Consider the following 12,462-nt stretch of genomic DNA (forward strand, 5'->3'; position numbering starts at 1 on the left):
AGAGAGCAAATTTGTACTCCCAGAACTCTCGTCGCGAATAGGGACTCAATCTAGAACTCGATGTATGAAATGCAGACTAATCCCAATCTCAATTACCCACATTGCACCACAGAAGTAACATCAATGGTGTCCAGTATAAACGCACCAGATCAAATAGCAGAAACAGATCAAGTGGTGTTGCTGAATTGGGACACACAATTGTTCAGTCACTGTGGCATTTTTTCACATTGCAAATTAGACTGCAAACAAGTAGTACTACGACTCATCCGGGGCTCCTGGTAAATTATGGCAAATCAACTCATCACCACCTCAATATCGTACCCAACAGAGACCAACCAGCAAGACAAAATCAGAAACACGGCATTAGCAGAGACAAGTTTCATTTCCAACAACACATGCGAATAACTTTGTTCCACGATTCAGTTCGAGCTACGGAGAAAATGGCGAACTAAACAAGTCGGGGTTTCATCAGGCTTCTGGAATCTGCAGGCGGCGACAAAGAGTGACGACCGTCGGCCGGCCGGCCCTAGCCGCCGAAGCCGTAGAGGGTGCGGCCCTGACGCTTGAGCGCGTAGACGACGTCCATGGCGGTGACGGTCTTGCGGCGGGCGTGCTCGGTGTAGGTGACGGCGTCGCGGATGACGTTCTCGAGGAAGATCTTGAGCACGCCGCGGGTCTCCTCGTAGATGAGGCCGGAGATGCGCTTCACGCCGCCCCTCCGCGCCAGGCGCCGGATCGCCGGCTTGGTGATGCCCTGGATGTTGTCGCGCAGAACCTTCCTGTGGCGCTTGGCGCCGCCCTTGCCGAGACCCTTGCCTCCCTTGCCGCGCCCGGACATGGCTGACGGTCTCAAGCTGCGAGCGGATGTGGAATCGGAGGAACGGTGGTGGCTCGTGCTGAGTGCTGTGATTTGCAGGGTGGGGCGAAGGGCGTCTTAAAGGGGGCGAGAGGTTGGAGGAGGCATCTGCCTGCCGTTGGATGCGGCTGGAGTGGACGGTCGAGATGGCGATCTGGGTGAGAGATGCCGCGGATCAGTGACATGGCCGAAAGCTTGGAGCGGTGGATTGGCGGGCTGGGTCAGAGCTGTGGCGGCAGCTCGAAATTTTGGGCTGTGGGCGGTGGCCGGGTGTCGTCTTCTGAAGATTCTTCATGTGGGAGAATAAAAAAAAATCAATTCAACTTGATATACTTGCTCCATTGCTGTAGCATGTCCTCCAATGACAGATTATTACTTTTTTTTTGGCGCAAAAGATTTTTTTTTTCGAGATGGAAGCAAAAGATTTGCCTCATCCATTAAATAAGAAGAGACAAGAGAGTTTTACAAGACATCCCACAAAACGGCATGATAATTACTCACACAAAATAACATTCCCTAGTTTCTTGGCGCCAGTTGTGATCCATAATTTGGCCTCGTCGATAATGAGTGTAAGTAGAATAGGCGGTGGGGCATATTTTTGGCGGAAAACCCTAGCGTTCCGCTCGTTCCAAACAATCCATGAGATAAGCATGGTGAGGGATGCCATGGCATGCCAGTTTGAAGTTTGTCAGTCTGATTGTCCCACCATTGATTGACGTGAGGCAAACCAAGCTTGTCGATGATTGCGCAAAAGATTATTACTCCTTCATCCGAACTGTTTCGGAGATCCGAAGATAATCTACAGGAAACTTGCTCGAATGCAGTGACTGGTATACTCATTTTTCAGAGCTTACTGGAGTTCACTTTTGTAGGATTCAAGCATTCAGATAACACGTTACAATACTTAAATATAATAGCTTAGCGGTCAGGTAATTGGTGCTAGAAGCACTTCCAGCACTGATGTACTGTTTGTGTAACTGGTAGTTGTAGATACACAAAGCTGAACTGAACGAGCTTATTAACATGACATCCCCGAGTCCATCTCGTGCTTATCAGAGGCAACCAACCAGAATACTGATTTCATACTTGGACACGGTATCATTTAAGCTACAAGATCGAAGCTGGCTACAACTGGCAGGTCATTTCACATGTTTGAGATAGCACACATCTTCTCTTTACACTCCTGATTGCGTCCAATGTTTCAGGATACTCTACCCAAGCAATGGCCAATCCACTCTGCAGTTTCGACAGTGGCAGAACCAGGAACAGCATGAGATACAAAATGTTCTGGTGCGCTATTTCGGAATTGTGGGTGATGCAACCAATAATGTTCCAGGCACGATGTGGAAGCCTGCAGCCTTTTCTGAACCTGTAAAATCTGAAGACAAGACACCAAGTAACTTGGACTATCAGTATGTTTGCAGTTCAGAGCATTGTTCATAGACTTGCGCTTGCGGGATTGCAGTATAATTAGGCAAAGTAGGGGTGGTTTCAACAGAATACGTATGTGCACTGAAGACTGAACATCAAACATACCGCTACTGTTATGCAACTGGTCAGTAGACGGAACTGAAGTCGAGCATATTAGCGGCTCGTTCGTTCGGGTTCAGATGCAACAAGCCTGATTGCTTATTGCAAAAATTGACAATCAAATGATTCAGAGCGGCTTAAATAGGCAAGAAATTTGATAAGCTAATCCAACATTTGGTGCAATCACATTCAAGAGGGCTCACATGCAGGGAGAATCAGGCATTCAAACGCACATGTACGAGAACCGGAACCAACATTTTCATTTTCATTGCTGATGGCAACAAGAAGGTACCATCAGATTAGGCATAACACATCCACCATGACAGGAACAACCTAACAGGGATCTAACAGGACGCACATACATTTCCACCGATGAACAGGGATCTGGCACGACGCATGGATATGGATTGCAGCAGCAGCCTAGGCCCTCTCGCCACGGATGCGGCGGGCGAGCTGGATGTCCTTGGGCATGATGGTGACGCGCTTGGCGTGGATGGCGCAGAGGTTGGTGTCCTCGAAGAGGCCCACGAGGTAGGCCTCGGCGGCCTCCTGCAGGGCGGAGACGGCGGAGGACTGGAAGCGGAGGTCGGTCTTGAAGTCCTGGGCGATCTCCCGGACGAGGCGCTGGAAGGGGAGCTTGCGGATGAGCAGCTCCGTGCTCTTCTGGTACTTGCGGATCTCACGGAGCGCGACGGTGCCGGGGCGGAAGCGGTGGGGCTTCTTCACGCCGCCGGTGGCCGGGGCCGACTTGCGGGCGGCCTTGGTCGCCAGCTGCTTCCTCGGCGCCTTGCCGCCGGTGGACTTCCTCGCCGTCTGCTTGGTGCGGGCCATGTCGTCGATGCGCGGGGATGTTGAGGAGGTTCTGGTGCTTGCGGGTTGGGAAGATTGGAGTGAGGAGGAAGAAGGGGAGGAGGCGGCGTTAAATAGGAGGGAGCACCGAGCGAGCGAGCGGGTGGGTTTTGGTTTTTCGGGAGGGGACGAGAGGCATGTACTTGCCGTTGGATGCGGATGGAGTGGACGGTCGAGATGACGATCTGGGGGAAGAATGCCGCGGATCGGTGACATGGCCGAAAGCTTGGGCCGGTGGATTGGCGGGCTGGGTCAGAGCTGTGGCGGCAGCTCGAAATTTTTGGGCTGTGGGCGGGACCGGGTGTTTGTTCAGAACTGTTGTGCCGTGTTCTTGAGATTGTTCACGTGGGAGGGTAATTGGTGCTAGAAGTTTAACTGAACGAGCACCTGCAGCCAGGGACGATTCTAAGAGCATCTTCAGCCGTGCCTTCAACAAAGTCCCCCAGACGACTTTTCGTTCACCGGCATCAAAAAATCGGCTCAATCGCGCCCTCAAGGGCTTAATTTTTGCCGGCTCGGGCTGAAATTGGCGCCGGCGGACCCAACCCGAACCCGGCGTGCTCGGGGCGCTCGGGGGCGCTGGGCGAATCATTTTTGGCGCGAAAGAGCCGCGGGCCCTCCTTGCCAGCGACTCGTCTCGCTTCTCGCCGCTTCGTCGTCCTCATCGCCTCGTTTCCCGCGGCGAATCAACGCCAAAGCTGCCGCGTGCTGCCGCGCCGGTCAGCCTCCGCCATTGATGCCTCACGGGCGGCGCAATGAAGGCGTGACGACGCGCGTCCCCGCGCATGCCACGCGTAGACGCGGCGGCCACGCGTGCGCGCGACGCCTCCGACGAGGACGCCCTACGGTGGGCGCGCGACGACTACCTCCGCGACGAGATGGTCCGGCAGCGCCGGGCCCTGGAGGAGATAGCCGCCCGCAAACATGGGCGCGAGGACGAGCACGGCGTCGTGATCCTCGACAGCGATGACGACGAGGACGCCGCCGGACTGTCCAACAAGCCGCGCCAACCAGGGGAGGGCTGCAGCAGGGACGGCGGCCACGGCGGAGGCGATGACGACGACGGCGGCGGCGACTACACACGGTTCTACAGCCTCCTCGGCATGTAGAACTGCAAGGACGGCGGGCGACGAGGAGCGGCGAGGGAGACGGCGAGGAGCAAACTAGTAGCATTTTTTTTCTTTTTTGTAAAATATTTTAAATATGAACGAACTCGTCGGAGTTTGGTTTAATTTGCGCCGTGCTTGTGAGTTTTCAAAAAAGCGTGAGCGCCGCGACTGGGGGGCATCTTGCGACGAGGGGGGCGCGAGACCACCCCCCAAAAGGATCGAGTCGTCCCTCGATAGCGATAAGCGATTCCCGAATTTTTCTGCTTGCGTCCATGTACGTAACCTGCTTTGCCCCCCCTATCCTCAGCCCATGTATTAGTACAGCCCATTAGATCTTTTTTTAGGGGTGCAGCCCATTAGATATGGAGCACTAAAATGCCAAGCAGGCCATCGTGGAAAACAAAAGGCCCTGTTAGTCCTTGTACAATGAGAGATGCTTAGGGAGGTGCTTAGAAAAATAAACCGAGTTTTTCTGAAGCACCGTGCCTGTTTCTACAGGAGAGATGCTTAAGCGTCTCTCCTGTAGAAATAGGCATCGGTGCTTAAAGAAAGTCTGGATTATTTCTCTAAGCACCTCCCCTAAGCATCTCCCATTGTACAAGGCCTTAGTTGTTAGTTACAGCACGAATCCACATCGCTAGAGGTAGTCCGTTCGTTTCCAGAGCCGCCGCCAGCTGCTGAGATCGAGACTTCCCAGCTGGCCGCTCCGATCAGATCTCTCCATCGCGTCGCGCCACCATCGAGAAGCAGAGAAGGGTAGGGTGCGCGGGGACAGGGTAGCGCCGTTGCGCCGATCCACAGACACGTTGCCGGTTCCCCGTTGCCCATTGACGGCGGCCCGGACACACGGGCGGCAACAATACAAGAGGAAAAGGTAATCTGTTTTCACATCAGATTGGTTCATGCCTTTAAAAACTATAGAACTATAATCGTACAAACTATAAGCATTAATCGTCAATTATAACATTTTCATTTATTTATTTGTGCTTGTGTAGACATGAAGAGAAAAAAGGCAAATCCATTCATAAATTATTCAAGCCAGTTGGTTCAAGCTCTCAACCATCGGAACATGATGCTACAGTACAATCTAGTGAAATGAAGCAGCCTAATCCTAGCTAAGGCTAAAGACTTCCATTGATGCTATGAGGTAAGTAAGAATTATTTATTTTTCGAACATTTATAATTTCTTAATACATGATATCTAACAATTATTTTCTGTTGATTGCATCAGGTGGTTAATTTTCCAAGCATGCCCCTTTAGAGGAAATGGTGAATATGATGATTCCAAGAACCAAGGTAATATCCCAAGCATAATTTAATTGATATGCAAGCTCCTAATAAAAATGTCATTAATAAAATTTGGCGAATCTACATCTCTTGTGTAGTTGTCTTTCTATTAGTGGTCAGATTTGCTCTTTTTTCTCTTATCACTGTAATAGGACTGGTTAATCCTACTCAGAAATTAGTGGAAAGAGTGTTAACCTAAAAAAAATCTCTAGTGTCGTTGTCTTCGCCCCCCCCCTATGGTCAAATCCTGGCTCCGTCCCTGCTTGCAGCACTGATGTACTGTATTGTTTGTGTAACTGGTAGTGGTAGATACACGAAGCTGAACTGAACGAGCTTAGAGCAACTCCAACGCGCCGACCCAAATGGACGCTCGCTTTATCCGATTTTTATCTGTTCGGGTCGGCCAAACGGACGTTTGTGTCCATATTTTCATTTGGGTTGGTAGGTGCGTCCAACAGATGACAGACCCAAATCCGCGACCGGTCATACTAAAAAAAATCATACACACATGGGCGAAAAATATGCATAATTAAACATAAATGGCTGGCCAAAGTCCACTTAAACATTAATAAAACTAAAAGAAGTACGCGTCGTCAGCACGCTGCCCTAGGCGGCGTCCTCCTCCTCCTCCTCTCCGGGACCGGTGAGGTCGATGAACGTCGGCACCGACCCAGCCCAAGGGAAGGTGGTCTCCCACGCGGCACGCCGGATTGCTTGTTGCATAAATTGACAGTCGAATGATAATTTAAGCTCAAAATTAGAGCGGCTTAAATAGGCAAGAAATTTGATAGTAATCTAATCCAGCATTTGGTACAATCACATTAAGAGGAAAGGCAAAGGCACGTAGATGAGAACAAGAACCAACATTTTCATTTCCGTTGCTGATGGCAACAAGAAGGTACCATCAGATTAGGCATAACACATCCACCATGACAGGAACAACGTAACAGGGATCTAACACGATGCATGTGGGTTGCAAGCCTAGGCCCTCTCGCCACGGATGCGGCAGGCGAGCTAGATGTCCTTAGGCATGATGGTGACGCGCTTTGGCGTGGATGGCGCAGAGGTTGGTGTCCTCGAAGAGGCCCATGAGGCAGGCCTCCGCGGCCTCCTGCAGGGTGGAGACGACAGAGGATTGGAAGCGGAGGTCGGTTTTGAAGTCCTGGGCAAAGAAGTATCACAGGGGACCCACCAGTTGCCCACAAGGCAACAGGGCGCGGCCACCCCCTCTTGGGGAACATTGGATGGGAAACAAAAAAATTCATACGCTCACCAAGATCCAATCTAGGAGATGACCATCTACGAGGGGAGAGATTGGATCTACATACCCTTGTAGATCGCTAAGCGGAAGCGTTAAGAAACGCGGTTGATGTAGTCGAATGTCTTCGTGATCCAATCACGATCCGTCCCGCGAATTCCCGATCCAAGTGCCGAACGGACGGCACCTCCGCGTTCAACACACGTACGGCTTGATGACACCTTCACCTCCTCGATCTAGCAAGCGATGGTGAAGTAGCCCGAGTCCTCCGGCATCACGACAGCGTGGTGGCGGTGGTGGTGGCGGAATCTCAGCAGATCTTCGCTAAGCACTACGGAGAGGAAGAGGGATGCGAGGGAGAGGAGAGGCAGTGTCGTGGCGTGGAGATGTGCTCTTGGGGTGCGGCTGCCCTCTCTCTACCTCTCTATTTATAGGGGGATGGAGGAGGGTGTGGCGCCCCTAGGGTTTCCCCTAGGGGGCGGCAGCCAGGGCAGATGGGATCTCCCCTAAGGTGACTTGCCCCCCAAGCCAGGAGGTGGGAAGCCCTAGGGGAATGCCCCCAACCCTCCTGGTTACGTGAGATGGGGTGAGGGGGGCGCTCAGCCCCTTAGTGGGCTGGCTTGCCCCCTCCCCTTGGCCCATGGGGCCCCCCAACACTTGTCGGGGCCCGTGAAACCCCTTTCGGTGATGTTGGTCATCACCCGGTACCCCTAGAACAATTTTGGACTTCAATACCCTTCGTCCAATATATTGATCTTCATCTCCGGACCATTTAGGAGTTCCTCGTCACCTCTGGGATCTCATCCTGGGCTCCGAACAACCTTCGGTAACCACCATAATGACTCAACTATACTTATATCGTCACCAAACGTTAAGTGTGTAGACCCTGCGGGTTCGAGAACTATGCAGACATGACTGAGACACCTCTACGGTCAATAACCAATAGCGGGACCTAGATGCCCATATTGGTTCTCCCATATTCTACGAAGATTTATCGGTCGAACCTTGATGTCAAGGATTCAGCTAATCTATGTAGTTCCCTTTGTCTATCGGTATGTTACTTGCCCGAGATTCGATCGTCGGTATCTCCATACCTAGTTCAATCTAGTTACTGGCAAGTCTCTTTACTCATTCCGTAATACAAGATCTCATGGCTAACTCATTAGTCACATTGCTTGCAAGCTCATTGTGATACTGTATTACCGAGTGGGCCCTGAGATACCTCTCTGTCATACGGAGTGACAAATCCCAGTCTTGATCTATGCCAACTCAACATACACCCTCGGAGATACTTGTAGAGCACCTTTATAGTCACCTAGTTATGTTGCGATGTTTGGTACACACAAGGTACTCCTCCGGTGTCAGTGAGTTGCATGATCTCATGGTCATAGGAACATATACTTGACATGCAGAAAACGATAGCAATAAACTTGACACGATCATATGCTACGTTCATAGTTTGGGTCTTGTCCATCACATCATTCTCCTAATGATGTGATCCCGTCATCAAATGACAACTCATGTCTATGACTAGGAAACCATAGCCATCTTTGATCAACGAGCTAGTCCGGTAGAGGCTCACTAGGGACATGTTGTTGTCTATGTACCCACACATGTATTTGAGTTTCCAATCAATACAATTATAGCATGGATAATAAATGATTATCATGAACAAGGAAATATAATAATAACCACTTTAGTATTGCCTCTAGGGCATATTTCCAACAGTCTCCCACTTGCACTAGAGTCAACAATCTAGCATTACATGGTAATGAATCTAACACCCATAGAGTTCAGGTGTTGATCATGCTTTGCCTGTGGAAGAGGTTTAGTCAACGGATCTGCAACATTCAGATCCGTATGTATCTTGCAAATGTTTATGTCTTCCTCCTTGACATAATTGTGGATGGAATTAAAGCGTCGCTTTATGTGTCTGGTCCTCTTGTGAAACCTTGGTTCCTTGGCTAGAGCAATGGCACCAGTGTTGTCACAGAACATAGTCATTGGGCCCAGTGCATTGGGCACAACTCCAAGATATGTCATAAACTACTTCATCCAGACACCTTCCTTCGCTGCCTCTGAGGCAGCTATGTACTCCTCTTCACATGTAGAATCAGCAACCACGCTCTGCTTGGAACTGCACCAGCTTACCGTCCACTGTTCAGAACATATACGTATCCGGTTTGAGACTTAGAGTCATCCAGATCAGTGTCAAAGCTTGCATCGACGTAACCCTTTACGACGAGCTCTTGATCACCTCCATAAACGAGAAACATTTCCTTAGTCCTTTTCAGGTACTTAAGGATATTCTTCACCGCTGTCCAGTGATCCACTCCTGGATTACTTTGAAACCTTCCGGCCATACTTATGGCAAGGCTGACATCCGGTCTTGTGCACAGCATCGCATACATGATAGAGCCTATGGCAGAAGCATAGGGGATGACACTCATCTTTTCTCTATCCTCTGTAGTCGATGGGCATTGAGTCTGACTCAACTTCACCTTGCAAAATAGGCAAGAACCCCTTCTTGGAATGATCCATTTTGAACTTCTTCAAAATCTTATCAAGGTATGTGCTTTGTGAAAGTCCTATTAAGCGTCTCGATCTATCTCTATAGATCTTGATGCCTAATATGAAAGCAGCTTCTCCTAGGCCCTTCATTGAAAAACTCTTGTTCAAATATTCCTTCACATTTTCCAAAAGTTCTATATTGTTTCCAATCAGCAATATGTCATCCACATATAACACCCAAAACGCTATAGAGCTCCCACTCACTTTCTTGTAAATACAAGCTTCTCCATAAACTTGTATAAACCCAAATGCTTTGATCACCTCATCAAAGCGAATATTCCAACTCCGAGATGCTTGCACCAGCCCATAAATGGATCGCTGGAGCTTGCACACTTTGTCAGCATTATCTGGATCGACAAAACTTCCGGTTGCATCATATACAACTCTTCCTTAAGGAAACCGTTAAGGAACGCTGTTTTGACATCCATCTGCCAGATTTCATAATCGAAAAATGTAGCTATTGCCAACATGATTCTGACAGACTTAAGCATCGCTACGGGCGAGAAAGTCTCACCGTAGTCAACTCCTTGAACTTGTGAAAACCCCTTTGCCACAAGTCGAGCTTTGTAGACGGTGATATTACCGTCCGTGCCCGTCTTCTTCTTGAAGATCCATTTATTCTGAATGGCCTTTCGCCCTTCAGGTAATACTTCCAAAGTCCACACTTTGTTTTCATACATGGATACCATCTCTGATTTCATGGCCTTTAACCATTTGTCAGAATCCGGACCCGCCATCGCTTCTCCATAGCTCGTAGGTTCATCGTTGTTGTTGTCCAACAACATGACCTCTAAGACAGGGTTACCGTACCACTCAGGAGCTGTACATACCCTCGTCGACCTACAAGGTTTGATAGTAACTTGATCCTAAGCTTCATGATCATCATCATTAGCTTCCTCTTCAACTGACGTAGGTGCCACAGAAACATCTTTCTGTGCTATGCTACTCTCTGGTTGAAGTAAAGGTTCAACAACCTCATCAAGTTCTATCTTCCTCCCACTCAATTCTTTCGAGAAACTCTTTCTCGAGAAAGGACCCGTTCTTAGCGACAAACACTTTGCCTTTGGATCTGAGATAGAAGGTATACCCAACCGTCTCTTTTGGGTATCCTATGAAGACGCATTTGTCCGCTTTGGGTTCGAGCTTTTCCGGCTGAAGCCTTTTGACATAAGCATCGCAGCCCCCAACCTTAAGAAATGACAACTTAGGTTTCTTGCCAAACCACAGTTCGTACGATGTCGTCTCCACAGATTTAGATGGTTCCCTATTTAAAGTGTATGTAGTTGTCTCTAATGCATAACCCCAAAACGATAGTGGTAGATCAGCAAGAGAGATCATAGAATGCACCATATCCAATAAGGTACGATTACGACGTTCGGACACACCATTACGTGTGGTGTTCTAGGTGGCGTCAACTGTGAAACAATTCCACATTGTCTTAAATGATTGCCAAACTCACAGCTCAGGTATTCTTCCCCTCGATCGGATCGTATGAATTTAATCTTCTTGTTACGATGATTCTCAACTTCACTCTGAAATTGCTTGAACTTTTCAACCGTTTCAGACTTATGCTTTATCAAGTAAATATACCCGTATCTACTCAAGTCATCGGTGAAGGTGAGAAAGTAACAATATCCACCGCGCGCGTCAATGTTCATCGGACCGCACACATCAGTATGTATGATTTCCAACAAGTCATTTGCCCGTTCCATTGTTCCGGAAAACGGGGTCTTAGTCATCTCGCCCATGAGGCATGGTTCGCATGTGTCAAGTGATTCAAAATCAAGTGACTCCAAAAGTCCATCGGCATGGAGTTTCTTCATGCGCTTTACACCAATATGACCTAAGCGGCAGTGCCACAAGAAAGTGGCACTATCATTATCAACTCTACATCTTTTGGCATCAATGTTATGAACATGTGTATCATCACTATCGAGATTTAATAAGTATAAACCCCTCACAATGGGTGCATGACCATAAAAGATATTACCCATATAAATAGAACAACCGTTATTCTCTAATTTAAATGAGTAACCGTCTCGCATTAAACAAGATCTAGATATTATGTCCATGCTCAACACAGGCACTAAATAACAATTATTCAGGTTCATCACTAATCCCGATGGTAATCGAAGAGCGAGCGTGCCGACGGCTATCACATCAACCTTGGAACCATTTCCCACGCGCATTGTCACTTCGTCCTTTGCCAGCCTCCTTCTATTCCGTAGTTCCTGCTTTGAATTGCAAATGTGAGCAACCGAACCGGTATCAAATACTCAGGCACTACAATGAGAGTTGGTAAGGTACACATAAATAACATGTATATCATATATACCTTTGTTGAAGTTGGCCCCCTTCTTGTCGGCCAGATACTTGGGGTAGTTCCGCTTCCAGTGGCCAGTTCCCTTGCAATAGAAGCACTCAGTTTCCGGCTTGGGTCCAGCCTTGGGTTTCTTCACGGGAGGAGCAACTGCTTTGCCACCCTTCTTGAAGTTTCCCTTCTTTCCCTTGCTCTTCTTGAAACTAGTGGTTTTATTCACCATCAACACTTGATGCTCCTTCTGGATGTCTAACTCAGCAACTTTCAGCATCGTGAATACCTCAGAGACTGACTTGTTCATCCCTTGCATGTTACAGTTCAACACAAAGCTCTTGTAGCTAGGTGGTAGCGATTGAAGAACTCTATCAGTGACACCCTCTGGTGGGAGCTCAATTCCCAACTCAGCCAAACGGTTGTAGTACCCATACATTCTGAGTATGTGCTCACTGGCAGACCCGTTCTCCTCCATCTTGCAGGCATAGAACTTATCGGAGGTCTCATACCTCTCTATCCGGGCATTCTTCTCAAAAATAAAATTCAACTCCTGGAACATGTCATATGCTCCATGACGTTCAAAATGCCTTTGAAGTCCCGGCTCTAAGCAATACAACATGGCGCACTGAACTATTGAGTAGTCACCAACACATGTCTGCCAGATGTTCACAACATCCACAGACGACGC

The 12,462-nt window shown here is 48.8% G+C and overlaps 2 protein-coding genes across 2 annotated transcripts; both read right to left on the minus strand.

Annotated features, from left to right (window-relative positions):
• Window positions 1–346: 346 nt before the first annotated feature.
• Window positions 347–917, minus strand: LOC109750406 (histone H4). Its single transcript, XM_020309362.4, has one exon. The coding sequence runs from the start codon at window positions 836–838 to the stop codon at window positions 527–529; it is 312 nt and encodes a 103-aa protein (XP_020164951.1). The 5' UTR covers window positions 839–917; the 3' UTR covers window positions 347–526.
• Window positions 918–2,622: 1,705 nt separating this feature from the next.
• Window positions 2,623–3,290, minus strand: LOC109750404 (histone H3.2). Its single transcript, XM_020309361.3, has one exon. It carries the CDS (start codon window positions 3,215–3,217, stop codon window positions 2,807–2,809), a length of 411 nt encoding a protein of 136 aa, XP_020164950.1. The 5' UTR covers window positions 3,218–3,290; the 3' UTR covers window positions 2,623–2,806.
• Window positions 3,291–12,462: the final 9,172 nt, after the last annotated feature.

The sequence above is a fragment of the Aegilops tauschii genome, chromosome 3, assembly GCF_002575655.3.
Source record: "Aegilops tauschii subsp. strangulata cultivar AL8/78 chromosome 3, Aet v6.0, whole genome shotgun sequence".
NCBI classification, from domain to species: Eukaryota; Viridiplantae; Streptophyta; class Magnoliopsida; order Poales; family Poaceae; genus Aegilops; species Aegilops tauschii.